Raw genomic sequence first — 27004 nt, forward strand, 5'->3', positions numbered from 1 at the left:
AGGAAGCCCCACCAAAGTGGCAATGACCCTGTTTTCATCCAATCCTAAAACAGTATTGTGACCAGGATGGTCATGTTCACCATATATAAAACAGCCCACTGCCCTTTCATCTGAAACCAGCAAAAAGACTGAAGAGGTAAGATTCAGGCTAAAACAAACATTGACAGCTCTGGATTAAACGTCTAAATTTGGACCTTTGTTGTTAGAAAAATCGCCTCACTGGACTTACAGACGTTTTCTTCTGCATTGTGCTGGATTTATTAGGATTTTTCTGTGTTTGACATCTGTGTGTTTGCCTCAGTTTTTCCACAGAGGGCAAAACAGTGAGATGGCTTTATTCAACTTCCTCATCCTGACCTCCCTGTGTATTGCGGGCCGAGAGGCCCTCACCCAATCTGACTGTGGAACGTACGCCAGACGACCAGGTAAGATTGCTGTGACCTTCAGGCTCACATTTCCGTTTTGAAATGAAGATGTCGTATTGATTTTAGTTCAGATTCAGACCTTTAGGGATGTCATATTGATTGTGTCTTCAGATATTTAATTAACACAGTGGAAGGATGTTAATTGTACGATTGTATGAAATATTTAGCATTTTATTAACTGTGGTTCTTCTTGTGCAACTTTGTTAACTACATATTTTATCAAGATATTTAGAGCATATATTTGTAATATTTAAATGCTTTTGAAATTATATGATAGTTGTTCATACATGCACAATAATTACATTTGAATGAATGAGTGAGTCTTTCAGTAACACTGTTGTCTTACCACTGTCAGAATACTCTGATATCTCTGTGGTATGTGGCACATCTGCCATTGAACTGGCCATCCAAATCTGCCCGGTTATCTACACCGGGTACAACACGAGTTTACTGATCCTCAACCACATCTGGAACAATGCGGCCTGTCAGGGGACGCTGGACACCTCTGTGACGCCTCCTGTGGCGAGATTCAGCTTCCCCATCAGAGAAGGAAACGCCTGTGGGAGTAACTTCTTGGTGAGTATTGCATCAGTGAAGTGTCCTGATTTATATTGTTTTTTTTATTGAACCTTTATTCAACCAGGAAATATCCCACTGAGTCTAAAAATCTCTATTTCAAGGATGCCCTCACAGGCAGACAGTATAAGACTATCTCAGAATATCTCAGAAAAATAAAAAAGTGTAGGAGAAGCTGTGAATCCAATATATCAGTTTAAGCAATAACATCCTAATGGTTCTGTCTTCAGGTCTTTCAAAATCAATTTAAAAGCATTCAAATCAGATCTTGATCCGAAGGTGCAGAGTATGCAAACACCCTCTTCCAAATTTCTGTATGAACATTTGGTTTAAATAACATAAAAATCTCTTGATGGCAACGAGTACTGTCCATCAAACCTCAGAGAAATAGAAGTACATAGATAAGATAGAGGCAACCCAAGAATCTCCTTGAATATGAAAATATACCAGTGGGTGCACCTGTAAGTTGCTAAACCAGACTGCTTTTCACAGTGGTGAGTCTTCATGATTTACTTCATGAATCTAAGAAAAGCATAGTAAGCTGTGCCAATCAATGCCTGAGCTCGGGCACATGGAAATCCAAGTCTCTTCTTTACATTAAAAGGAAAAACTTTTTACCCTAAAGTAGAAACTTAATTTAAGCCTCAGATTTCTCACCATGTACTTAAAGTTCCCTTAAAGTCATAAGCACGGTTACCCTGGGACTTGTTAACCTTTAGCTGAGGAGGGTTAGAGCAGAAACAGGAATGTAAGAGGGTATATGAGTGCTGTGTTTTGGGCCTGGTAAGAAGGCGTAAAAAGGGGAAAGCACTCAGGGTATAAATAAGAGAATTTCATCCAGACATGCATGAGGTGAATCAGTTTGCTATTGACTTAACGTAACACACACGCAATCCCATCAGTCTCCTTTTCTGAGGAGAATGAGAAAGTTGTTCTGCTTTCTCGCTCTGATTTCATCACCTCGGCCGACATTTATGTTTCAACATTTCTTAAATAATCATGTTTCTGTTCAATAATTCCTCAGACCACGAGCGCACCAGGGACGGGAATATTCTCAGACTTCTCCAACATCCAGACAGTCAACGTCAGCGGGGTGGTCAGATCCTTCGACCCAACCATCGGGACGATCACCTACAACGCAGAACTCAAGTATTACTATTCGTGTGCCTATCCTCTGGAGTACCTCATTAACAACACCCAGGTGGATGTGTAAGTTACAATATGTGGGTTCAAAAATACATGAACACTTCTAACATTTCACTTGCGTGCAAGGCGTGATCTCATTCCTTTCTTCCTCACAGGTCATCCTCCTCCATTGCTTTGAAGGACAACAATGGGAGCTTCATCAGTACCCTCAGCATGTCCTTGTACAAGGTGCCATCTTACACCCTTCTCACACATGATACACACCTTAATTTCCACCTGGCACAGACATAAACTGTAACCCCAGAATCTTAAGAGCTTGTATACTGTAATGTTTACCTTGTCTTCTTTTGACAAAACGATGACAAAACTGAGTGTATTGTATTTGGGAATACTGCGACGGCTGGCCTCGGCACCCTGTCCTCTAAGCTGAATTCAACCGTCAGAAACCTGGGAGTGACCTTCGACAGTCACCTCAGGTTTGACAAACATATCAACAACGTTGTTAGGACTAGTTTCTTTCAGTTGCGTCTCCTGGCCAAAGTAAAAATGTTTTTAAGCCGTCACGACCTAGAGAAAGCCATCCATGCTTTAATAAGCTCTAGGTTAGATTATTGTAATGCACTTTATGTTGGCGTCTCCCAGGCATCCCTCAGTCAACTTCAAGTCGTGCAAAACGCTGCTGCCCGTCTTTTAACTGACACCAGCAAACGTGCGCACATCACTCCTGTTCTTAAATCCCTTCATTGGCTTCCTGTCCTTTATAGAATTGATTTTAAACTTTTAACATTTGTTTTTAAAGCTCTTAACGGCCTCGCCCCTTCATATTTATCTGAGCTTTTAACTGTCCACAATCCTGCTAGAGCGCTGAGGTCCAAAGATCAACTGTCGCTGGAAGTGCCCAGGTCAAAATATAAACACTGGGGTGACCGAGCGTTTTCTGTTGCCGCCCCCAGGCTCTGGAATAAGCTCCCCGTCGAGATGCGTCTCGTTTCTGATCTGGGCCTTTTTAAATCCAAGCTAAAAACCCACTTATTTAGGATGGCTTTTAACACCCAGTAGTATGATGACACTTTTATCATTTCTTATTCGATTTTGTTGCATTTTATTGTTTTTATTTTGTTTGTTTTTTACCTATTGTTCTCGTTATTTATTGTCTACTGTAAAGCACTTTGGTACACCGAAAGGACTGTTGTAAAGGGCTGTATAAATAAAGTACATTTACATTTACATTTACATTCTTTTGCCAGGATATAAATTACACCGTGCCACTCATCATGCCCCGTCTCGGGGTCGAACTGCGAACAAACATCTACGTGCAGGTGGTTGCATCCAACCTGACATCCCAGTAAGAACCATTAACGTTATATGAAGTATATATATGAAGCTTTTTCTTTGTCTGGTTCAGACCTGGACCACTATTTATCAGCATCTATGAATAATTAATCAAGTATTGTACAATTTTGAGATACTTTTTACGATTATACTGCTGCATTTCTAACAACTTCTGAATGATTTTATGTACAAAACCCTCACATCGCCTTATGACAGTACATCATTAAAGGACCAGATGTGAACCAGATGGTCCCCATGATTTTTGGCTGATGACTTCTTATAAAACAGCAGTGTCTAGTTGAGCAACCTGTCACTTTACAGATGTCTGCACGGTTCCATGAAACTGCTTCAAACTATTCACATGGTTTAATTCAAATTGCAGTTTGCAGCCCAAAGAGGTAACATTTCATTAAAAGAATAAAGGTCAGATAAACGTCCAACAAAGAAATCCAAATTTGTGGAGCAGTTTTTTTTTTCTTCTTTCCTGCCCAGTTAATCTTCTTATCACCTCTCAGATGTATTTTGTGACCCATGAAGGGTCCATCAATCACAGGGGTCATTTCTGCAGAATCAGTATTTTTTACTTTTACTTTAAAGTCTGTGTGAAGGCAATTCTGAGATTTCTTTCAAAACACGTTGAATACGTTGGAAAATAGCTGCTGAAAACATGTGAAAAGACTTTGATATATACTTAAATGTGGAGTTGGAGGTTAAAACAGTGGGTGGCTCGATGACACGCTGAGGCCACCCTGAGCAAACCCCCGCACCCATAGCAGAGAGATAGACATTAATTCATCTTGCTCAGAGTGTTTCAAAGTTATTCATGTCATTTTCTGAACTCATATGACACGTTTCAGTCGTTCAAAACGGCTGCTTGACTGCTCCCACAACTGGGCGTGGCTTCAGCACATTCAGCGGACACGCCCCCACAGTCCTGGAGCTTTTGACACCTAATTTCATAAACATAAATTTGGCTGGGTGGTTAATAACACTAAATTCTTTGGTCTGACAAACTCAGAACACATTTACTTACTTTACACAGACTTTAAGTACAGTTTGACACTTATGTGCTTTTTCTTCAGTAGGATCCACAATATTTTTACTCCTTTTTACTTGAAGCTCCAGTGTGTAACATTTAGGGCGCACCATTGACAGAACATAGCAGAAATGGATATGCACATAAGTATGTTTCCATTACTGTTTTTGTCACCTTAGAATGAGCCTTTTATATCCACCATGGAGTCCACCAGATTTCCTCACAAGACATAAAATCATTAATATCTCCAGTAACAATTAAGATAGCAAAATACAGAAGAAATAATAATAAAATGGAAACAAAAAGATCAAATCAAAGTGGAGCAGGAAAGAAATCCTGCTGCTCTTAGATGACAGCGTTAGAGAAAACACAAAGAGAGCTTAGCACCACATTTACAAGTGGCGACAATGGCGGCTTTGTTCTTGTTGTTTGCACACCTGAAGAAAAAAAATTCAACCTTCCCTGTTGTGATTTTGTGCTTTTATTCCAAAACAGGTCTCAGCAGGTGTGTGCACACGTCTGTGCCAGTGCTGCATCATCTGGGGGAAACTCTTAACCAACTTAAAAGTGCTTTTTAGTTGTGACAAATAGTTTTATTCTTAAGTTTGTGAGGTTAAAAACTTTAAGCAGTTTGATAAATACAGATCCTGGACGTTTTTCCCTCTCTCCTAGTCTCCCACCACATCACTCTCTCTCGATAGATTGTAAATTTGAGGATTCCACCTGTGACTTGGAGTCTCTGACTCTGTGCTGAAATTGTTTCCCTACAGGTACTTTGTTCTTCTTGACCGGTGCTACGCCTCGGTGGATCAGCATCCCTACAACTCCACCTTCTTCAATCTGTTTGTCTCGTAAGTCACAAAAAAACACCCAAACAGATTCTGTGACAAAAAGTGTGAACCGCCTACTAATTGTAACTGGATTTCTCACACTCTCAAGAATAGATAATGGGTTCTGTCTCTCGGTTCAGCAGTCCAGCTTTTTTCACACATACTGTATCTACAGGTTTTCTTCTCTTCCTCTAAATCCAAAGGGAGCCCTAGTCTTGAGTTTGACTCTCTGCCTTTCTATCATTAATACACTGCCTGTGCCGTGTGATGTGCAAATGTTGCACTTGTGAGGTTCGCCTTGTATTGAAAGGTGCTCCAAAGATCATCTCACCACCATGCTGGAGAACGGAGATAGCCAAAAGGCCCGCTTCTACTTCCCGGCGTTCCGCTTCTCCGAGCAGCAGAATGAGACCATCTCCACCTACTATCTGCACTGCATCACCCGACTCTGCGAGCGCAGCACCTGCAGCACCTTCAAGGTAAGAAGTCGCCCCGCGCATTTCAAGCAGAAATACCACCAATTCCACCAGTCGGATCATGAACCCGTGTCTGTCTCTCTTTCTCTGTCTGGTTTGATCCACAGCAATGCAACAGGAAGAGGAGGAGTGCGGAGACCACGGTGATCCAGGAGGGCGCCATAGGGCCGTCTGTGCTCACAGTGCCCATAAAGGCCCAGGCAGAGAACTGTATGTTTTTTTTTGTGTCTATCTTTTACTGATTTTTTAGCTGCTGGATTATAGATAGAACATGTTGCAAATTACCAACATTCACAAAGTTTTAATGCATAAAATCACTTGCAAAAATGCAAAAAGGTTTATCGAAATGCTTTTTTCATTAAACATGCAAATTTTCTCACTTTTCTCTCCAGCCTTTATTTTCTGTAATTTAATTTATTTTCCAATATACTGACAAATGCAGTATTTTAATTATAATAATCTCCCTCGTGAATTAAACACTGACTCTTCTTGTCTTTCCAGCAGCCCTTCCCCCCAATGAGCAGGGTGAGTATGTTATTTATTAACTTGACTATCATGAGAACAGCCATTCACAAAGACTCCTCCAGAAATGAAGAAGCATTTCTTATCTGCAGCAACTCATAATGTCCTCTGTTGTCTGCTGGAAATTAAACATCCCATAATGGTGTCACTCTCATTTGTGCACAGCGCTGTCTGGTGGCCGGTCTGACGGCAAGGGCGCGTCTGTTGGCCTGGGAATTGCCGTGGCTGTCCTCGCTGTGATAGGGGTGGGAGCCATTTTGATGGCTGCATCTTTCTATCGAAAACTGAAGCGGCTAACCTAGCGGCAGCCCATAATGTTGATGAACGGATGTTGGCACAGGCTTAAATGACAGAATGAGTTTGACAGGGTGACATTCACATACTGGTGGAGGTGCACAGTGTATGTATGTAGGACGCTGCTGAATCAAACTATTGATTGGAGCACTTACTGTTTCTTTGCAATCCTTCACAGACTGTTAGAAGTTATGAAAGGTGAAGTCTGAATAATGCACCTATCATGATGCACTGCATGCTAAGAAAGAAAGAAAGAAAGAAACAAATTCAGTTCTCATCTTAAAGGAATAGTTCAACATTTTGGGAAATACACTTATTCGCTTTCTCCTGAAGTTTACTGAGTGCACCTGGCAAAGAAATAGTCTGACACATAATGCCACTTGGTTCACAGACACCAACCAAATCTGATCTTTCACTTATAATCACAACAGACAACATACAAACAAGTGTTTTAGATGTGCAGCAAGGGGAATTTACTTTTTGTCAGAGCCAGGCAAGACAGCGAATAAATGTATTTTCCACAATATCAAACTCTTCCTATAAATTAGAAGCGAGGTCACGTCAAGAGATGATGGCAACATTTTTTTTACATTTGGTTCACTGTCAGTCAGTCAGAGTCAAGTACATTTTGTTTATTTCGCATACAGTGCATAAATAAATATCTACCTCTGTGCATGAATCATGAACATGAATGACACAGACGGTGGACTGCACTGCTTGTAATAACGTGTTGCATGTTATATGTAGAAACGCATGTGTAGTTAATTAAATACTAGATGCAAAATAAGTCATTATCCTGCATTCTGTTGCTCACACAGAAACCCAAAGGTATCACATGAAATGATACCCAGAGGGCGAGCGGGTGAATTTAGTTATTTATTTGCTTGTTTGAATTATGCATTCAAGCCTGCATTGTATCAGGGGAGTTTTTCATACTTGTAATAATGTGTAATCTACTGTGGCAACCTCTCACGCAAAAAGTTTGTATATTTCCACAAAGTGAACGACTGCTGCTGAGTATATTTGTGCTTTTTTTTCATGTCACACATGCATTATTATCACCATTAAAGCTTGCAAGATATGAAACAAGCGACTGCGTCTTCTGGCAGCAGACACTCACCTCTGCTGCATGCTGTGAGCTACATAACGTTAAGAGTGCATTATTTCACCGTTCCTGACATACAAGAAAGTTTTGGTTTATCTTCAGAGCAGTGCGGGAATTTAAAAGAAATGAAAAGGATTAATTCATCATACTGAGTATAATTGGCGCACACGCACGCTTATATGCTTTTTTATAACCAGAGGGATGTGGATTGTACAAAAAGTGGAGCTGTTCAATATGAATTAGGATTTCAAATTCATACTGTTTGGAGTTTCTCTCAGTGTAAGGCTTGTGCTTTGCTTTGGCAGCACAGAGAATAAAAGAAAGCTTGTGTTGAGGTTGTGATGTTTTTGTAATGATCCTCCACTAGAGGGTGTCTAATCCACCATTTTTTTAATCCCGCTTTTTTTTTTTTTTTTTTTTTTTTTTGAAGGGTTGTCCAACTCCAACCTGTCCACAACAAGGATTGAATATGTTTTATTGCTCCCGAGCTACAACACAAGCTTCCTCTCTCTTCATGTTAGCTTTATGAAGGTCCAGGAAAGGTCACAAGCTGCCCATATTTCCAGTTTACAGTATGTGGCCGTGGGAGGGTAAGATCGATGGGTTTTCCAGAGTGACCCGGTGAAAAGCGAGACGCTTTCTCCTGTACACCATAAAAAGAACAAGCAAGGCAATCAGCTGGCTTGACAAATGATCTAATTACACTGTGCTGTATTGTTAAGTAGGCCATGACAAACTCTGTGACAAGACGACCCACTTGGAAACGTGATGGGGGTAAAACAGCTGAGCTGGGAGGTACTGGTCCATTAGGACTGTTGCAACTAAGGTTCAGGATAAATCCCCCTTTTATGAGTTCCCCGGTAATTTAATTAAACCAACAGGGATAAACGCATGCTCTGTCACTCTCTAATGGTGTGGACATTAACCTTTGCATCCAGCGGCTTTGCCCTCTATAATGTTAATAGCTGTGGGGGGACCACAGTGGAGAGCAGCTAGAAATTTGTTGTGCACTTGCTGCTTATTTTTTTTTCTCTTGACAGTGCATGTTTATTATATCCGACCATATTTAAAGTCAACTCATGCTGTGATGCATCTTTGTAAGCAGCACTTGTGTTGCTGCTGTCAAAAGTTGCTGTTTATTTCAGACTATTATCTGCAAAAGACGAGGAATCTCAGTGGGGATGTGGCCTTAACGTTTTGGTGGGTTTTGTGCTCAGCTGAAAGAATAATTGTCCTGTCATTTCTATTCTAATTAATATGCATATGAGTCTGTCTGTAGGCTATACATTAGGTTTAGTAGACAGCACAATCATGAAAAATTGATGGACCGGTTGTATTTAGGGCAGGCATAAGAACATGAAGCCTCATGGAATATGATAAATTTGAATAAACAGTGTCAGAGTCATGCTAATGGCCCGATGTGATGTGCTAATGTTCCTAAAAAAAATCAGGCTGGGATGGGTTTAAGACGTGTAAATGTGAGAAACTTTGCAAAGGTTGGACCTCGTTGGGACCGCCGAGCAGGCAAAGTCACGCTGAAAGGTCCAACTGTTCCATTAACCTTTGGTAATGAGACAGAGAGGCTGAGAAACCGTGGGCGAAGTGTAATGTCATGTTCACGTCATATCAGAGTAAAAACTGGACACCGGTTCTTAGATACATCCCGCACACCTTCAAGGGAATAATTCAACATTTTTGGAAAGACAGTTATTTAGTTTGTTGCCTAGTTGTAGATAAGATAAGAAGAGCGATGTCAACGTGCATGTCATAACATATTGGTTATTTATAGTCTGCTATACAGAAATAACATAAAATATAAATCACAATCAAGTATTTAACACTGCAGTGTTACTACGGCGACTTTTAGCTGTAGCTTAGCTTCATATAATGACTGAAAGCAGCCAGCCTGGCTTTGTCTAGAGGTGACAAAATCTGCCCAACAGCAGACCTCTAATGGTTCCTAATTATAGGACTACTTCACAAACTGTGACCCTTTTCAATAAAAAACTAAATGTGTTAAAAGTTTTAGAGGTGTACTTTCAGACTGAGCCAGGGTGGCCGTTTTTTCTCTTTCCACCCTGCTAAGATAACCGTCTAATAGCATCAGCTCTAAGCAAGAATACAAATTAGTGAGTTTAAGCAGATTTTCTTAACTTTGCACCAAGCCAGGCGAACTTTTTTTCTAAAAGCTAAAATAACCTTTATTTTTCTGTTAGCTTTGACAAACAAATAAATATGACAGTGGTGTCTATTTTATAATCTAACTCTCTGCAAGAAAGCAAAACAAGTGAATTGTCGAGCTTCCGGTATCGGAGGAGATTTTGGTTTCCTTGTCTTATTATTTTGAGCTTAGCTTACTGTTTCCTGCGTTTAGCTTTGCAGTTAATGGATGAAGGGAGTGGTCTTGATCTTGTTATATAACTCTGAGCTAGAAAGCGTCTGAGTGTGTTCCCCTAAATTTCAAACCATGCATGTCAACACCCAATTAGTGTAATTATGTTCTCTGTTGTAATTATAAGTGAACGATCAGATCTGATTGGTGCCTAATGAGTAGGATTTAATGGATACAGTGTTATGTTGTTGTATCACAACTCATATTATTATGGCCAATGCTCGCAAGTAGCCTTGTTAACACGGTTTGGTAATGTCTATCACATACAGCATGCGTGCAGCAAATGCCAGACTAGGTGTCCCCGCTTTCCCCATCTTTGTGCTAACTTAAAAAAAACCCTCTCCAAACTCTGGCCAAGAAAGCCAGTAAGGACATTTCCAAAAAATGTCAAAGTATTCCTTTTTTACCCACATTAGAAAATCCAAAGTTAAGTATAGTTGAGCTGTCAGAAACCCCCTCCTCCTCCCCTCCAAATATCCTTCCTTTGATTTCAACAAGGACTTGACAAGGTTTCCCCAGTCAGCATCTGGTGTTTGTGTGCTACAATATGGATGCGACATATGCCCATGTATAAGTGTAGCATCGGTGCACAGTCGTGGAGTGTGTGTGAATTATTATGGGTCCAATTAGTGTTGAGAGAAGAATGAAGGGGGCTGAATGTACACCAGAACACATTGTAAAGCCTTCAGGGCGTGTTGAGAGATAAATTCAACAAACTTTCTATGCTGGTGCCCGCTTGACCGTAAATGTCTTACAAGGGAAGATTATCTCCAATCACTGCGAAATGTTCAGACAAAAACAAGAAAGTGAAGAATATCAGAGCCTGTGGTGAAGACAGCATGACTGACGTGTAGCTTTAAGGGTTATGTGCAACGTGTGAATAGGATGGCTTGAACCTTTAATTAGCAGATTTTTAAATAAATAAATTGCCGTGGAGATTCAGACTAATAAAAAGGAAAGAAAGACTTGACTGGCAGACTGTAATTTAAAGGGATGGAAAGTAAACTGACTCAGCTCATCTTCTGATTAGAAATGTGGCCAATAAATCAATCAATAAATAAACACATCTCATGAAAAGACTAAATCAACTTTGAACTGTTCTTAATAAGTGTCTGTTTGCCAAAGCCTGATATAGACTCTTATTCCTCTATGCCACAGAGCAAAACACATCAGTGAGCTCCACCGCTGCACTGGGTGACACGATCCTTCATTATTATGAACACTGTAGTTTATTTTGAGCCAGCGCCTCCTGCTGCTCTTAATAACACTCACTATTTTCGCTTAAAAAATGCAGCTTCCAACTGTTAAGGGAATTATTTTTCCTTTTTTTCAAAGAATAAAAGCATAATATTGATGACCTGCCTTTTAAAATATTTTGTCTCCAGTAGGAATCAGTAGGCTTGAGGCCACATACAGAATGGCTCATTGTTGGTTTTTGTTTTTTTCTTTGGATTTGTGGCAATAAAAAGGTCTGATCCTTCAATATTTAAACCTGCATCTGACCACCTGGGGACAGTGCAATAAGCTCTAATGTATTATCACCTAATAAAGTTCAAATGTTTGCAAAAGGGAGCTTTTTCATGGGGCATTAGAGTCATATATTCATATTCATATATTCTCTTTAGCTGCTAGATGATCACCAGCTGCTAATATTGCCATCTACTGAGAGGTATTGTTAGTTTACCAGAACCTTCTTCCTTATCAACAGCTGCCTGCTGCGGATGAAAATAACACAGACGAGAAAGGTGACACCAAACCAGTAAGTTTCGGGATGTAAAAGCCAAAACAAAGAGCTAAAAAAATGCTAAACTGCTGTGTTTGAACTGCAGAGTTTAGTGATGATTCCCTGACATTTGATCTACTGTTGTCTGCATCCTTAGCACCTGATTACCGAAGACATCAGGTAAAATTACAAGTAGGTGCATGTCTTTGGTATGCTGGCGGTGGACAAACAGACTTAAGAGTTTGGTCTTCAGAATAAAGACAGCTAAAATGTCAAATCCTTCAAAAAGGGGGAATAATCCTATTCTGGATGAACGGCTCCAGTTGTTCTCTGTATCTGCAGTTGAAATCCTCTCAAAGGTTTTTCCAGGACATCCAGACTTATCAGAGTATGCATCCCTCACACCTGGATGAGTCCTGAAAAAACAAAACAAAACAAAAAAAAAAGCCTGGAATTTCTCTAAGAAGAGCTGGCCACCCATGAGAAAAGTATAAAATGTTGTCTCTGCACTTCAGAAGTCCTGGAAGCGTCTGCAGTCCGAGTTTAAAGCTCTCTCTGAGAGAGAGGACCCATTATCCATTATTTTCTTCCTTTTAAGAATTATGGCAATTTCTATTCAGGATCATTTCATTGCCTTGCATTTGGATATTCCATTGTTGTGTCTTGAATAAATTGCCTGAGAAGTGAAAAAGGCCAGCATCACCTTGTCCCACTTCATCTTAACTTATTTGTCAAGCTGTCCATCATCCTTTCAACAGGGGGCTACTTGTTAATGATTGATGCGGCACCTCTTAACGTGATGGATGAATCGCCTGCTGCATGATGGGACGGGGTGAGTCACCCATCCCTTGCTCTCCCTTCCCCCCGCTACCACCACCGCCGCCACTCATCACTACTCACCAACCATGTAAGGGAGACACACGCCTTGTGTCCATCGATGGGGGAACAAAGGCACATTCAATTTAAGCCCCATCAATAATGTACAGCTGAGGAGGCCTTTTGCGAAAAAGGAGTCCTAGAAAAGCCGGGGCATTGTTGTGATGTGGCAATGGTTTTTCGACTGGTTTATTATCTCCGGCTCTGTACACTGAGTCATGTATGGTGTCGTCATTTTATTTATTGCCGCATGGCAGCATCACTGTGTGATGTTTTTGAGAGCCCTCCTGAGATGCTTTGTTTCTGTGGGTGCTGGAGAATATTTCAAAACCAAGAAAAGAAAGCATCTTTTTTGATTCATCATCCATATCATACATTTACATACACTGTCTATAAAAAAAAAGGAATATTTTTATTTTAAGTGGAAGTCAGATTGTGTATAAAATCTGACATTTTGAATTATACATTTATATAAAGACATAAAAGGCACAGCGTGATAAGAGACAGGGAGGGATAATAAAGGAAGGAAAGAAATAAGTGATTAAATAAAATCACAGACTATAAATATAAAACTTAGAGGAAATGTGTCCATAGAGTTGAGGAGTGCACAAGTCTTCATTTGAGTCATCAGGATGACTGACGGAAACTCCCCCCATGTGAGTGACTCGGAGTATACACAATATATAATGGGTAGTTTAAAGGTTAGGGTCATAGCTTGAGGAAAAACTTAGACGTGCTTTGAAAGTAATCAATATCTGCCCTAAAAGGGAAAAAGACACAGTGCCAGCGCTACACCGCTTGATGATGTTAAAGACCTTGCTCAAACATTTTGACAAACACAAAGCTTCTGTTAAATAAAAAGAGATGTGATGGCAGCAGATCTAACACTTTCCAAGTTTTAAGCAGATAAAAATGTGTTAACGTCGCAAAATTAGGAAGAAGCGTCGCTCTTTAAATGTTTGAGCTGCACCACAATGTTTTGACATGTTGAACAAAGAGCACTGAACCCAGAGTCTTATCGAGAATCGCATTGAGTCTGAGAACTTTAACCCCTCAATCCCACCAGGCACGGCTCTGTGACGCAGTCTTGGCCCGTTCACCACGTGACCTACCAGGAATGTTTCAGAAACAGTGTGTTTTGTCCAGCAGACTCTGTTCATTTAGTCAGATTTTAGCACATTTTCCTTTTGTTGTGAGTGATGTCCATGAGTAAGTAGGCTACATACTTAAATAGTTTCCCTTTTGTCTGTATTTATGAGCAGAAGTCTGCACAGGATGTTGAAAATGGACCAGATTCTCCACATCCATATGCCGTTTTTTCTTTCCCTGGTGTTTTTATCTGTGTTGTCTGTCTCTTTGTGTGTGTGTGTGTGTGTGTGTGTGTGTGTGTGTGTGTGTGTGTGTGTGTGTGTGTGTTTGGGCGTGGCCTCCAATCTCTCTCTCACCTGCCTGATTGAATTGCTGCAGTATAAAAGATCGGCTCTTCTTCCCAGAGTCTGCCAGATCGTCCCGTTTGCCAGCTCTTTTGTCACTTTGCTCTCCTGTGATTGTTGTCTAACCGTGATTTCTTTCCCTGTGCTCCAGGAAAACCTGGTCAGAGTCAAATCAGATTTCTGTCACCACCATGGACACCCTCACCACTGAATCACATACCTGCAACTTCTCCTTGGTGTTTCTATAAACTATGTTAAACTGATACAGTGTCCTGGTCTGTGTTTGCATATGAGATACAAGAGGAAAGTCTGCATGCTTCATCCACTGGGGACCACGAATGTCTAAATCAAATTACATGGCAAACCATCCAATAGTTGTTGAGATATTTCAGTTTGGAGTAAAGTGGTGCACCCAGCTCCTTAGAGCCTTATCACTATTTGTGGCTAAAAGTGGCAATATTATTGTCGTGTCCAACAATGAGGAGCTCACATTTGTCTTTATTCATCCAATATTAAAGGTCATGGAGACAGCAAAGGAGATCTTCAACTGTGTTTCTCTGTTATTTGGACAAAAAGAAACAGCTCTGTCATCTGCGTAAGAGTTGAAGGTGAGATTATGTCTTTAAGTCAAGTTGCCCAAGGGTAACAAATTACAGGAAAACAGAAATGGACCTCAAAGGGAGCCCCGCAGCGCCTTTTTAGCTGAAGAAGATCTATGATTTGACAGTACCAACAGAGAAAGTCAAACTGCTTTAAAGGTGTTTCATGGCAGTGTAGTGCCTGTCAGTGAGAATCACACGATCAGTGGTGTCAAGAGCAGCAGAAAGGTCTAGAAAGATCAAAACAAATGTTTTTCTTTCCATCGGCAGCTAAGAGAAAGCCATTTATCACTTTCAGAGCGGTGCGTTTCAAAGCCAGACTCAAACTTCTCAACAAGATTATTTCTCTTCCCGAATGCAATCAACTGATTAGCAATTAATGTTTCAAGGACTTTAAAGTGAAGTTGACTCTCTGTCTTCCTAAAGACTCGATGAAAAGCTTCACACTGCTCTGAGATTTGAGTATTGACCTGAGATAAACCTTGTAGTAGTAAAACGTTTTTTTACTGTTGCCATCTTAATGGGCAAACAGCCGTCACACCTGTTCGTATGTAGGACTCTTTGGCCCATTTAGCCCTTCTTTTAACCCGACACCAACATGGTTTGCAGAGGGCAAGAGGACACGCACTACTTCACACAAACAACTGCATCCCTTCATACAATACAAATGCCCTTCGACACCGCTACTGAGATGGCCAGCTTTGCCCCCAATCCATCTGTGGCCACTGGGGAGCCTGTGGGGATCATGGTTCATAATTCATAGAAGGAGCCAGACATCCAGAGAGAAACAACCCCAGGCAGAGGGCGGATGGGGGGAGGTTTCCAGAATGAACCAGCCTTTTTCATTATGCATTGGCTCGCTGACTCTGAAGCAAACGCTGGATGCTCTGTGAATCTGGGTTATTAGCTTAGTCACATGTGCACATGCAGTCACACAGTCTGAGCTGACAGGATATACAGAATATACAGTAATTGCATAAACGTCAGTGTAAAGTAGACTTCGCACTGTGTTTGCATAGGTCAGTGATTAAGCCGGAAGAGCGAGAGAGCTCCTGGGATGTATAGCAGTGACAAACAGAACTGCACTAAAGGTTTTGAGAAATCCACTTAGTGAAGTCAGACACACACATTTCAGTTAAATCCTGCAGTGCTGCATTCAGGAGTTCAGAGATATGTTAATAGGAAGCTAAAGCCAGAAATAAACTCTATTTTTACCTAACTCCTGCCTTAGGTTATTATTTTACATGTTGTTCCAATATCCCAAATCTTATTTTTCCTACATTTCTCCACAGTAAACATGCATGAGATTTCTTTATCTGTATAGTAGGCTACAGTATGGGTGGTAGAATAGCAAAGCAAATGAGGTCCAGAGCTCTGCAACCCAACCAGAATCCAATGGGTCTCTTTCTGGTTTCAGGCCAATTGGTTGTCTAAAGCTTCAGGTTGGGTTAAGCCATTTTCAAATGTAATTCAACGAGAAATTTCTCTCTTTCACTCTTTCTGACTGTGCCAGTTTTCTGTCTATCTGTCCATGTGTATCATGTGGTGCAGGTGGATACACGGTGCCCAGTGGGAACAGGAGAAGAGGCAGACAACCTGAGGCAGAGTGTAGAAAATTTGGTTTGCTTTAGCTTAGTGAGCTAACGGGATGACAGAAAGCAAAGATATAGCTTTGGCAGTGTCGGCTGGACTCAGCTGGGACGGCTCTTAAAGCTCTAATAAATATTGTTATGTTAATAATGAATCAAGTGATTTTGTTTAATATGAAAGGGGTCGCTTGGAGAGATGAACCCACAGAGAATTATCACCAAACCAGGCAGCCTCCCCAACAGACCTTTATGGAGCATGTGGACATCTTTTAACAAAGTGTTATGATTTCCATGGCGTGCAACTTCACTCTCAACACTGCCTTTATCATTTTTAGACACAGGGGGAAAAACAACTAGCTGGTGAATATAGTGCTGCATTTAGCAGATAAATAACCATATATTTCCCTCAGGAGTCGGAGACCAAAAACAGAACTAAAACAAAAGTGGATATTGTACTTACATTCCTCTGGTGGCCAAACTCCAAATGAATGATAATGTTGCTCCATTTTCTGTTGGATGTATTAATAAATATGCCACTGTTTTCTACCACATTCTCTTTATTGTGCAACCCAACCAGAATCCAATGCAGAGTGACCAACAATCACTTTTTGAAGGTTTAAAGACAAAGATGTGGCATAAGTAGGCGATGCGGTTGTTTAGGGCCAGGCACATTAACTTGGACTAATGTTGCTCGCTCCTCACTTTCTACAGTGTTAAGTTGACTGACTCGTTCAGAGGCTGCCAGTGACTGTGAGACTCACGCAAGTTACCCTTTTCACATGCTCTCACACCACACGTCCATCAGCCTCCAGATTCAGATTCGTCCTGATGGTCTGAAGTGCTGCACGGTGCTGCTTGTCTGTCTCTCCGTTATCATCCGTTATCAATTAATTTTCGACTGCGTCACAGACCTGTGTTGACAGGCAAGTTTTGTCAACATGTGAGGACAAGTCCGACACGGGAGAGTCTCCTGTCGTGTGCTACATATGTGGGGGAAAAAACTGTGTAAACTGTGTAAACAGGTTCATTCAGTGTCTCTACCTCTGGTCCTGCACCGTGAGTTACTATGGTTACAGGGAATCTCAGAAACTTTATAATGATTCTCAATAAAATCATGAATGCAGCCTGATTGTTCCTCAGTGCTGAAACCGTACGTGACAAATCCTAAGTAAAATAAAAAGTGAAGCTTAAGATGAAAATATTTTGTATGTGTGCAAATCATCATCATGTTTTGGTGTTTATCCTCGCTCTTATTGATCAGACAAGACCAACAGTTAATATCTTAATTAAGAAGATGAACTGCCTCTGTAGTCCTCTGTAAATATGAAAATGATGTTTGTTCTCGTTCATTTACTCACATAATGTTTCTGTTTGTAGTTTTGTGCCAGCCCTTAAAAGTAAGTAAGAGATGTTAGGGACCAATTTTAATGTTACACCACCCATTGTAATTCATTTGATGTACTATTTTATTCACCGAATGTAATTCACTTGTTTCCTTATTTTATTTTGTCCTTTCACATAAGCCGCTAGTTTTTGATCGGGTAAGTTTTGTGGTGTCTATGAATGAAGTTCATACAGGCACTGTGGACAACACAGGGGTCCTTTAAGATGACGCAGGGAGACCGTGCATGTCTGCAGAAGATGTAAACAGTCCGCAGCATCGTACCAATGTGCTACGAACCCAACTAAAGGTTTTTATTTTAAACTTATGCACGCCTGGAAGTCCCTTTTTGGTGTCCAAGTGTGCATCAGACATGATGTGAATTGATTTGTTATCTCTGTTTAAGGCCACTAAAAGCCTAGGGCCAGCCCTGCTTTGGACTCCATGCGCATAAAAAACACAAATGTTCTAATGGGACCAATGAAATATCACATTATTAGACTGCTTTAAATAATTGAATGCAATGTAAATCTCTCTGTATCCGGTTAGCATTTCCTCTAACCTTTCAATCGATGGATCGATCGACTGATATCCTGACAAATATTCTGTATTAGGAATTAGGACAAGCACATTAAAGCTGTTAATGTATTGTATCTATCGCTAATAACAATGAGGTTATAACCAGCAGACATAATAGCTAACATATTTCCATTATGGTCCATAGATTGACAAAGTAGGTATATTTGTCTGTCCAGCAATAACACACCCCATAACTCTCATAACTTCCACCGTTAGTCGAGCAGAATGATGAATTGCGTTTTATGCTCTTCATTTGTCTCCTCTGTCTTCATCAGCATTTCTTCAAACATTCTCTCATTTTTCTCTCTGATAGACTGTGAAAGAAAGATTTCTCACTTTAAGGTCCAAAACATTGAATGACTTCAGCCTTTTTTCTTTTTTTTTCTCTCACTCCACCTGCAGCATCTGTCCTCTTTTGTCTCAGTCGGATTGTCTCCTTCTGTTTGGTTTTGTACAGTTTCTGAATTGTTTGATATATTTAATGAGACTTTTGAACTAATTATTCATGCTAACACTGATGCAGCTGCAGTGTTGTTGTTGTTTTCTTCTACTTAAATCAATTGCCTGCTGATTGGGCCATGTATACAGCTTCTAGACGTCTATGTGCATATTTGTATAATTAGGAAGCTGCCTTTGTTAGCTGTTTGTTTTATTTCCTTTTCATCTTTTTAGACTGTATGGATCTCTTCCTCTGGGTGCATGTGCATATGGTTTTGGAGTGTGTGTGTGTGTGTGTGTGTGAGTAGAAATCGTTACCCAGGCTCTTCAGTACAGGAATTGCGCTTTGCCTTTGCATTAAAGATTCAAGATTCAAGAATAGAGACAGAGGAAAGGAGATTCTTCCAGCGTCTAACTGTCTTCTTCCTAAAACCTTATCACGGGTACCTTAGTGGCATGAAACCACTTCAGTTAATGACAGCTCCCTTCTAAATCGTGCCTGAAATAGTTCAAGCTGCAGAGACTAGAACTTTCATCTATGAACTTGACTTAGCGATATGCAACCTGTACTTATATCTCACAGAAAAGACGCTACGTAATCCTAAATAAACTCTCTCGAAAGGTTAGAATAAAGCCTAAAAGGCTTCAGCTAATGTACTCTATTTAGTTATGCAGATGCTTTCAGCAGTGGAGTAATAATATCAATTAAATGTTATAAAATCAGACATATCAAGCCTTTCCTCATCTTCTTTGATTGTTATTCCACTCACAACGTCCTCGGGTGTTGAAGAAAACACAAAAATCTTCAAAATCTGAAGCACTAACTCTTGCAGGAGTACCACGGGCAATGGCTGAACCCTGAATCCCTTTGGATTCCTCTGTTAGGAATTCTGCTAGCAGCAGCTACTCGTACTGTCGGACCTTTGCCGAAAGTGTCACCGGATCCCCCAGTGTCTGATGATCTGTGACTACCTATCTAAAATCTAGGGTTTCTTATACCTTCGCTTACATGGACCCCCTCCGTTAGGTAACTAGTAAGCTTATGGTCAGCCGGGTGGAGCAAACAAGACGTTAAGTGACAAACATGTCAGGAGTCAGTGTTTCTGCTGATCTTTTAATCAGCCCAGAGGCCGTTAAGAAAAGAGACGCCTCACTGAAGGGTCATTTCCTGTGTCTGTGTCATGTGCGTGTATCCCTGCCACTCCTCTTTAGAAGATCAGCAGCAGGTCCCGAGTCTATTGACTCTACTGAGAGACCAGACCATGAGCAATTCTGTCAGCCCCGGAGTAACTGAAGTAAATATTGGACTCATCTTTCACAAGTCACATATCTTCTCTAACATTTCTTTTTTCAGACAGACAAATCAGGAGAAAATGATCTTTGTTTGAGGCCCGTCTCTGCCTCAGCAGCAACACACTCTCACAAGATCTAACAACACAGATATCTCTTCTTTCTGTCAGAGCAGAATTGTTGGTTTGGTTCACCAAAGATGATCTGTAACAACTGAATTAAAACAACACGATCTGTTTTCGTCCATCACGTGCACAACGCTTTCAAACGTGGTTTGGAGACTGGGGGGCAAAGAAACCACAGGAAGTGTAAACCATTTTATATTATTGCTGGAGATTGTAATGTGTTAGGCTTCTGTTATAGTTTATCTTTGAATCAAACATTTGATTTTAACCTAATGTCCTGCTGTCAGAGTGCATTACTAAACTTAGGCAGTGTTCCCTGGTCTTTGAACAATAACCATCTACTTACACCTTTATGTATTTCCAGCATGGCTAAGTAGGCTACAGTAGTTGAATTGTTTCCTTCTGTCTGTGGTGACTTATTTTAAAAATTGACCAGATTCTTGATGCCATTTCTGTGTCTGACTTCCTTTCAGCTCGACCTACTCTGCTGCTTCTGTCAAAAAATAGACCAGCCGTATAATCTCCATGGAGGAGAGTGGAGAGGAGCTTCTGGGAGAATCACAATCATTGTCAAGGATTGGGGCGGCTGTAGTTCAGGAGGTAGAGCGGGTCGTCCGTTAAACAGATGATCGGTGGTTCAATCCCTGGTTCCTCCAATCCAGTCTGCATTTAGAAGTGTCCTTGAGCAAGCTATGCACCATCAGTGTCTGAATGAAACTGAATAAAATGTGTAGTCTAGACTAGAAAGGCACTATATAAGCACAGTTACCATCTAGAAGAGCCATGATCAGCTCCGGCTGTTACCCTACATTTACAATTGTCTAAAACAGTTATTGGGTTGCTACAGCTGTGTTGACGACCTGATCCTCCTTTGTTAACTTTATTGCTGAGATGAAGAAAGTTTTTTTAGCAAAGACAACTCAACCTTTCACACTATTGTTGCCCACTACTCTAAAGACCACGAGACGGCTGAGCTGCTGGCTGAACATGTCCGTCATCTCCAACAAATCCCCTCACACATTGTTTTGAGCGGAGGCCCAAAGTTCATCTCTCACGTGTGGAAGTCATTCAGTCAAACCCTTGGAGCCTTTGGTTTTCATCCTCCGACAAAAGATGTCAATCAGGACCTGGAGTCACCACGAGAAAGATCAAGGACACCCACAACTTCCTGTCTTCCGCAGGGTTAGCCGGTATGTCAGCTATGTCAACGTTTCTTTGGGCGACAACCCCCTTTTGTTTCCTGTTCAGGAGATTGCAGGACTGCAAGATATAGATTGGTAACTGCCGTCTTGCTGACCACCACTGGCTCCTGCCTACCTACCAGGTCAAAAAGTTTGACTTTTGTCTAAAGATGTTCCACTAAAATCTGATCCTAAGAAACTTTAACCCCGCTTCATTGGACCGTGCAAGATTGAAACTATCATTAATCCCTCTGTTGTGAAGCTGAAGTTGCCCAGATCTATGAGGGCTCATCCCACCTTTCATGTTCCCCTGTTGAAACCTGTTTATGTCAGACCTTTATTTATTACTTTTTCTCTTCTGCCTCCGCCATCCGGACTTTTCCCTTCATCCACCTTCATCCCCTGGAATCCAGACAATAAATCTTTTTCTTAATCAGTCTAAATTCCCAGAGTCTGTGTCCTGAATGTGGGTTCCCCCTGTTGATCATTACAGTACCTGCCAATTTCACCCTCTGTGCCCGCCTCTGTGTCGACCTCCTCAGTATTTTGCTCAGCAGGTTCATTTCCTTAATCACTTATTACACACACACACACACACACACACACACACTTTTTATAATGTAGCACAATGAAAAGACCTCACATTTGTTTCTATCAGCAGATCAATTCCCTTATCATTTATCACACATGCTTCCTGATTATGACTATGATATGTCGATACAGATGTTTTACTGACGAATGTAATAAGAGAGATTACTTAGTAACTACTTAGTATGATCGCTTTACTTAAGAGTAATACAACTTCATCAGGAATGACTCACAACTCACAGATATTTATGCAGCACCTGATTTCATGATTTTATCAATATAGTTTTAGAGTGTTTTAATTCTCTATCCTCAATGATTCACTAACATTAATACATCATTAATAATCAGGTTGTTTCTTATTCATTTGAGACTCATTACTTCAATTCTACTCACAGTTTTGTGTACCATGGTTTAGTCTCAGATGGCTGAGAGTCCATCATTTTGAATTTTCATTTTTCTAGGTTGTAGAAAGTCGTCTTTACAAAAGTGCTGTGCAAAGGTTCAACCTGACTGACAACTGAAAGAGCAGAAGTAGACCCTCTGAGTAACAGTTAAATACGGATATGAGGAATCATTGATAAAACTTCAAATTAAGAAGGTTAATTTATGGTTTGCACAACTGGAACTGGATCACAGAATATCGGCTAAAGATACGGACAAACAAATCACGGTTTAAACTTGTTCAGACTAAACACTAAGTAGACTTCAGAGGATCCAAAGAAGAACAGGCTGCCAAAATATTTATGAAATTTAATCATTTAATTATTCTTTTTGTAAATGATACATTTGGAGTCTGAATTACACTGTGCTTATCATCATTATAGGGGGAAAAGAAAAACATCAGTCTAGGTGATTCCAAACTTCTGTGTATTTTTATCTTTGCACAGAAATCATGAGTGGTTTAAACATTTACTCGATTACTCTTTAACTGGATTCAGTGCCTCCTCAGTAAATCACAGTTCAATTCATTAATACTGATTTAATGAACAAGCTTAGACTTCACCGTGTATATTTGTGCTCCATCCTCTCTAAGTGTTGTTTCCTTTGACCGTGTTCCTTCCTTTCACTGGGTTTTGTATCTTCTTTTTGTTCGTGGCAGTTCAGGTATTCGAGACATGTAGGTTTGATAATCCATGTCGAGCGGTGGTTCTACTTTTTCTTCCTGTTCCTCAGTATTGTCTTCTGTGGTGGAAGGAGCCTGCTGAGTCGCTGCTTCTTCTCCTTCCTTTGAAACACTTTCCTCTGGACGGCCTGACAGGGCTGCTGCCTGGCCTCTGCTCTTCATGGAGCCCATTAATCTAATGCTGATGTCTGTTCTCCTGCTCCTTTTTTTTTTTTTTTGACAAACTGAAGCGCTTTGAAGTCACTTCACTGAGAGAAATTATCACGTGTGGCCGTGTGCGTTTGTACGAGTGTGTGACATTGCATTTGCAAAGAATAAGTGAGATATTTCTGCCTCACGGTGTATAGTTTATCATCTTTTTGTGCTCCAGAGCTACACTAAACATTCTTATTATGATAAGTGCCCGTGCTTTACTTTACCGTGATGAATGCTTTGTCAGTGTGTTGTAACGCTTTACACGAATGCTGTAATACCAATTGCACTCACCTCTCTGATGTGGTATGAAACCGCGTCTACAGTCTAATGCACCTCATGATTATCTCTCTGAAATTTCCATCACTTACTGCCATTAATCTGTTTCATTCATAAATAATCACTTCCTCTTTTTACTACAGCTGTAATGTACGGTTTGGAAGCAGCACTTATCATAAAATCTATACCGTGTCAGGACAGCTGTACTGTAAACTACTAAAGAAGAGACACACTCCTGAGGTTAGATGTCCGGGAAGTAATCAGTGAGCAATGTACACTCGATTTATTACAATAAAATGCGGGAAAATTGTGTTTTGAAATAGCAGATCTGTATAAAATAGTACCTTGGTGTAAGAGCATCATTTCTATATGCAAAACAACACTTGACTCAGTGGGGAAAAAATCTACATTTCATGAATCCTACATAAATTTCCGGCGTCATTTTTCTTATTAAATCTGCTCTAAACTCATTAAACAATCTCACTTTTGCATGTTTATGTGAGGACTGTTTTAGATCTTTAACCGGAGGCAAAATGATTAAGTATGTGCTTCACTACCTCCTGTTCCTTACCCATTTTAAAATGCTGAAATAGGGCATGGTCCCTGTGGGAGTTTCTGAGGAGGGAACCCAAAACACAGCATCTTCAGTGCACAGAGAGCCGCTCCCATGACACATTTGTACTGGAGAAGGGGATTTATCCTGTTTCGGGGGGGAAGCAAGATCTGAGATCTCAGCATCTGCTCTCCAGCTTGGCACTGTGAGTGCTAGAGGCAAGGCACATCACCACCGTTTGATTAAAGATTTATACCCTTTCAGACATGTTTTCTCTCATTTTTAGCAAACCATATCTCCTGCGTTTTCTGCTGAGAGCTGTTTAAGATGAGGGAGTGGCACCTGTCTCAATTGTTTTGCTACTGTTTTTCCGCATCCGAAATCCAAAGCAACAGAGGTGTGGATTATTTAATGAACCTATTGAGTTTGGCTGAGTAAAATATGCAGCGATAAAAGATTTAATGAGTTAATTTTAGAGGTATTTATACTATCTCCTTGTGAAACAGAACAAAAATTGTTACATCTGAAAAATTCTGTTGATTTTTTAGATTTGGATGATCCCCGGTTTACACGTGACTGGGTAGGAGCTGAACTCCATTCACTTGCTATTCTAAACAAATGTTTAAAAGCCTCCTTTCAGTAGATTTGCATTTGAATTGGGGATGGCTCTGCACTCTCTGTAAATCATGGTCTGCTATTGTAGCTGTTTGTCCATGTGGGTTTTCTCTCCTTCAAATTAATTCAGTAAATATACGCTTATAATGATGCAGTATTTATGTGGAAAAACAACCTGAAGCACACAATATTACATCCTGAGAGATGGAAGTGTGTTTGAAAAAACAAACGTTTGAAAGGTGAGAAATATGACCCATACATTTGAGGATACACTTTTTCTTTTTTTATTCCTAGCTCCATTTTGTTGTTTTTTTCTCTGATTACCTTGGATAACAGACTAAAGGTCTGCAAGCTGATGTTACAGTCAGATAATGCAGCATAGCCGTGATACAGTTTAATGGCATAACGTGGTAAATGTCAATGTTTTTTAATTCAAGAGGAAAGGCTTCTTCTCTAATACCATGAACAAGAGTACATAGATACACTTACACTGATCATTTATGCTGTAAACGTTAATAAATATGCTGCACCAACTAAATGTTACTGGGCACCATCCAGTCAAGAGGGAGGGAGAGGATAGAGGCAACAGGGGATTAACCAATTTGTGTTTAGAAATAAATTGCACCGTAAGTACTTTTTTTAATTACCCAGCACAGATTAAATAATTACAGCGTACACAAAGGACCAACAGCCTTATGGCCTTTTAAAAAGGCTTTTTTTTTTTCAAACTAGACATTTTGACTTGATATGAAAAATAAAAAAATAAAACTCAGGTGTTACTAATAACATTAACTATGTTCTATTTAAAGCCATGACAGCGTGATGGTGAACCAGCATGAACAACACCAGGAGCCTGAAAGTGAAGCCGAAGCAGCTGAATGGAATCAGCCATCGTTCCTTGTATTATTTACACCTCTGACATGTCATGTTGTCCTGCTGTAGATAAATCTACGGCACAGTTTTGGCACATCAAATGGATCCGACATTGGACACCAGAACAGCTCTAAGGACTATTTTACAGCTATGACAGTAAAGACACACCCTTCTTTCCAGGCTTAGTGGTTTGTTCCCCTCTAACAACATGCCTACTATTTGGTTTTTCAAAGGTGATATATACATAAAGTTATTATTATTAGTATTAGTATTATTAATAACAAGAACTATAACACCTTTCTTATTTCTATTTCTATTTATGACTAATTTTATTTCTTCATCAAGACCGTTACACGTAATGCCGGTCAGTCAGTCAGTTCATCTCTTTGGTCCGGATCAGATGCATTGCCATGAGATGTGGTACACATATTCACAGTGCCCAGAGGATGAAACCTACTGATGTCTAACACCACAGTGAGGTAAAAAAAAATGTTTGTGACAAAATACCTGCAAAAAACAAGAGGCAACCTCCAGTGCTGGGAAATGAAGCCAATGCCGAAGTGCAAGAAAACTGCAGTTCCTTGAGTTTCCGTTTGAGACAGGCTGCAGAAGTGAGTCAGTCTCCGTGAGTCCCCATATTAAAATGTCCACATTAGTACTGTCCAAACTTCCATACTTGCACTTGATATTTTAAGTAGTAGTAGTTATGGCAAAAAATGCAGTGAGTACGCGGATGGTGACCTCAATACAAGCAAAAATTAAACACGATTCAACCTCAGTTGTCACAATTTTGTCTGCGTTACAGAAGGGAGGGATATTGGTGAGCGATGAAGCTGGGGCAGCTGCGGTGAATACGACAATATACAAACATAAGTTGTACATATGTTCTATATTTGAATTCTGGTGGTCAAATGTGCACAAATGCACAGTTGCAGTTTTGCAAAGAAGAAGCAGTAAAATGTTTCCAGTCATCATTATTTCTTTTAAGTGCCCAATGGCTGTACTGGAATTGAGACAACACTACTACCCTGCTGAAATTAGAGCACCGCTCTGTGAAGTACACGGTGTACTAATAGAGATATCCAAATACAGACACAGTGGTAATCTTGACTGATAAAAGACTGGCGCTTACATACAGTGAGCGGTAACATCAATGTTGGCAGCAGTGGGGGGCAATTTCCATCTCACAGCCGACTCCAATCTCTCATCAAACTTGTGTAACCTCATCACACAGCTAACGACAGCAGGTTCTATCTAACAGTACATAAAGGGAATTAATGACATGATTAATATAGCTGAGAAAGTTTACTCCATTAGTGACATTATTTATTCATCGGATATCAGAAGTTATTCCAATATCATTCCTCCACAGTGATGCGTCTGTTCTCTGTTGGTTAACAGTGAATCACTCAGGGAACTCAGATATTTCAGAC

General features: G+C 40.4%; 1 protein-coding gene across 1 annotated transcript; it reads left to right on the forward strand.

Annotated features, from left to right (window-relative positions):
- Positions 1-328: 328 nt before the first annotated feature.
- Positions 329-7088, forward strand: si:ch211-229d2.5 (zona pellucida-like domain-containing protein 1). Its single transcript, XM_010743369.3, has 10 exons — positions 329-425; positions 781-1001; positions 2026-2210; positions 2303-2375; positions 3395-3492; positions 5286-5366; positions 5656-5824; positions 5929-6031; positions 6323-6346; positions 6509-7088. The coding sequence occupies exons 1-10, from the start codon at positions 329-331 to the stop codon at positions 6643-6645; spliced, it is 1188 nt and encodes a 395-aa protein (XP_010741671.3). The 3' UTR covers positions 6646-7088.
- Positions 7089-27004: the final 19916 nt, after the last annotated feature.

Source organism: Larimichthys crocea, chromosome VII, assembly GCF_000972845.2.
Source record: "Larimichthys crocea isolate SSNF chromosome VII, L_crocea_2.0, whole genome shotgun sequence".
In the NCBI taxonomy this organism is placed as follows: Eukaryota; Metazoa; Chordata; class Actinopteri; family Sciaenidae; genus Larimichthys; species Larimichthys crocea.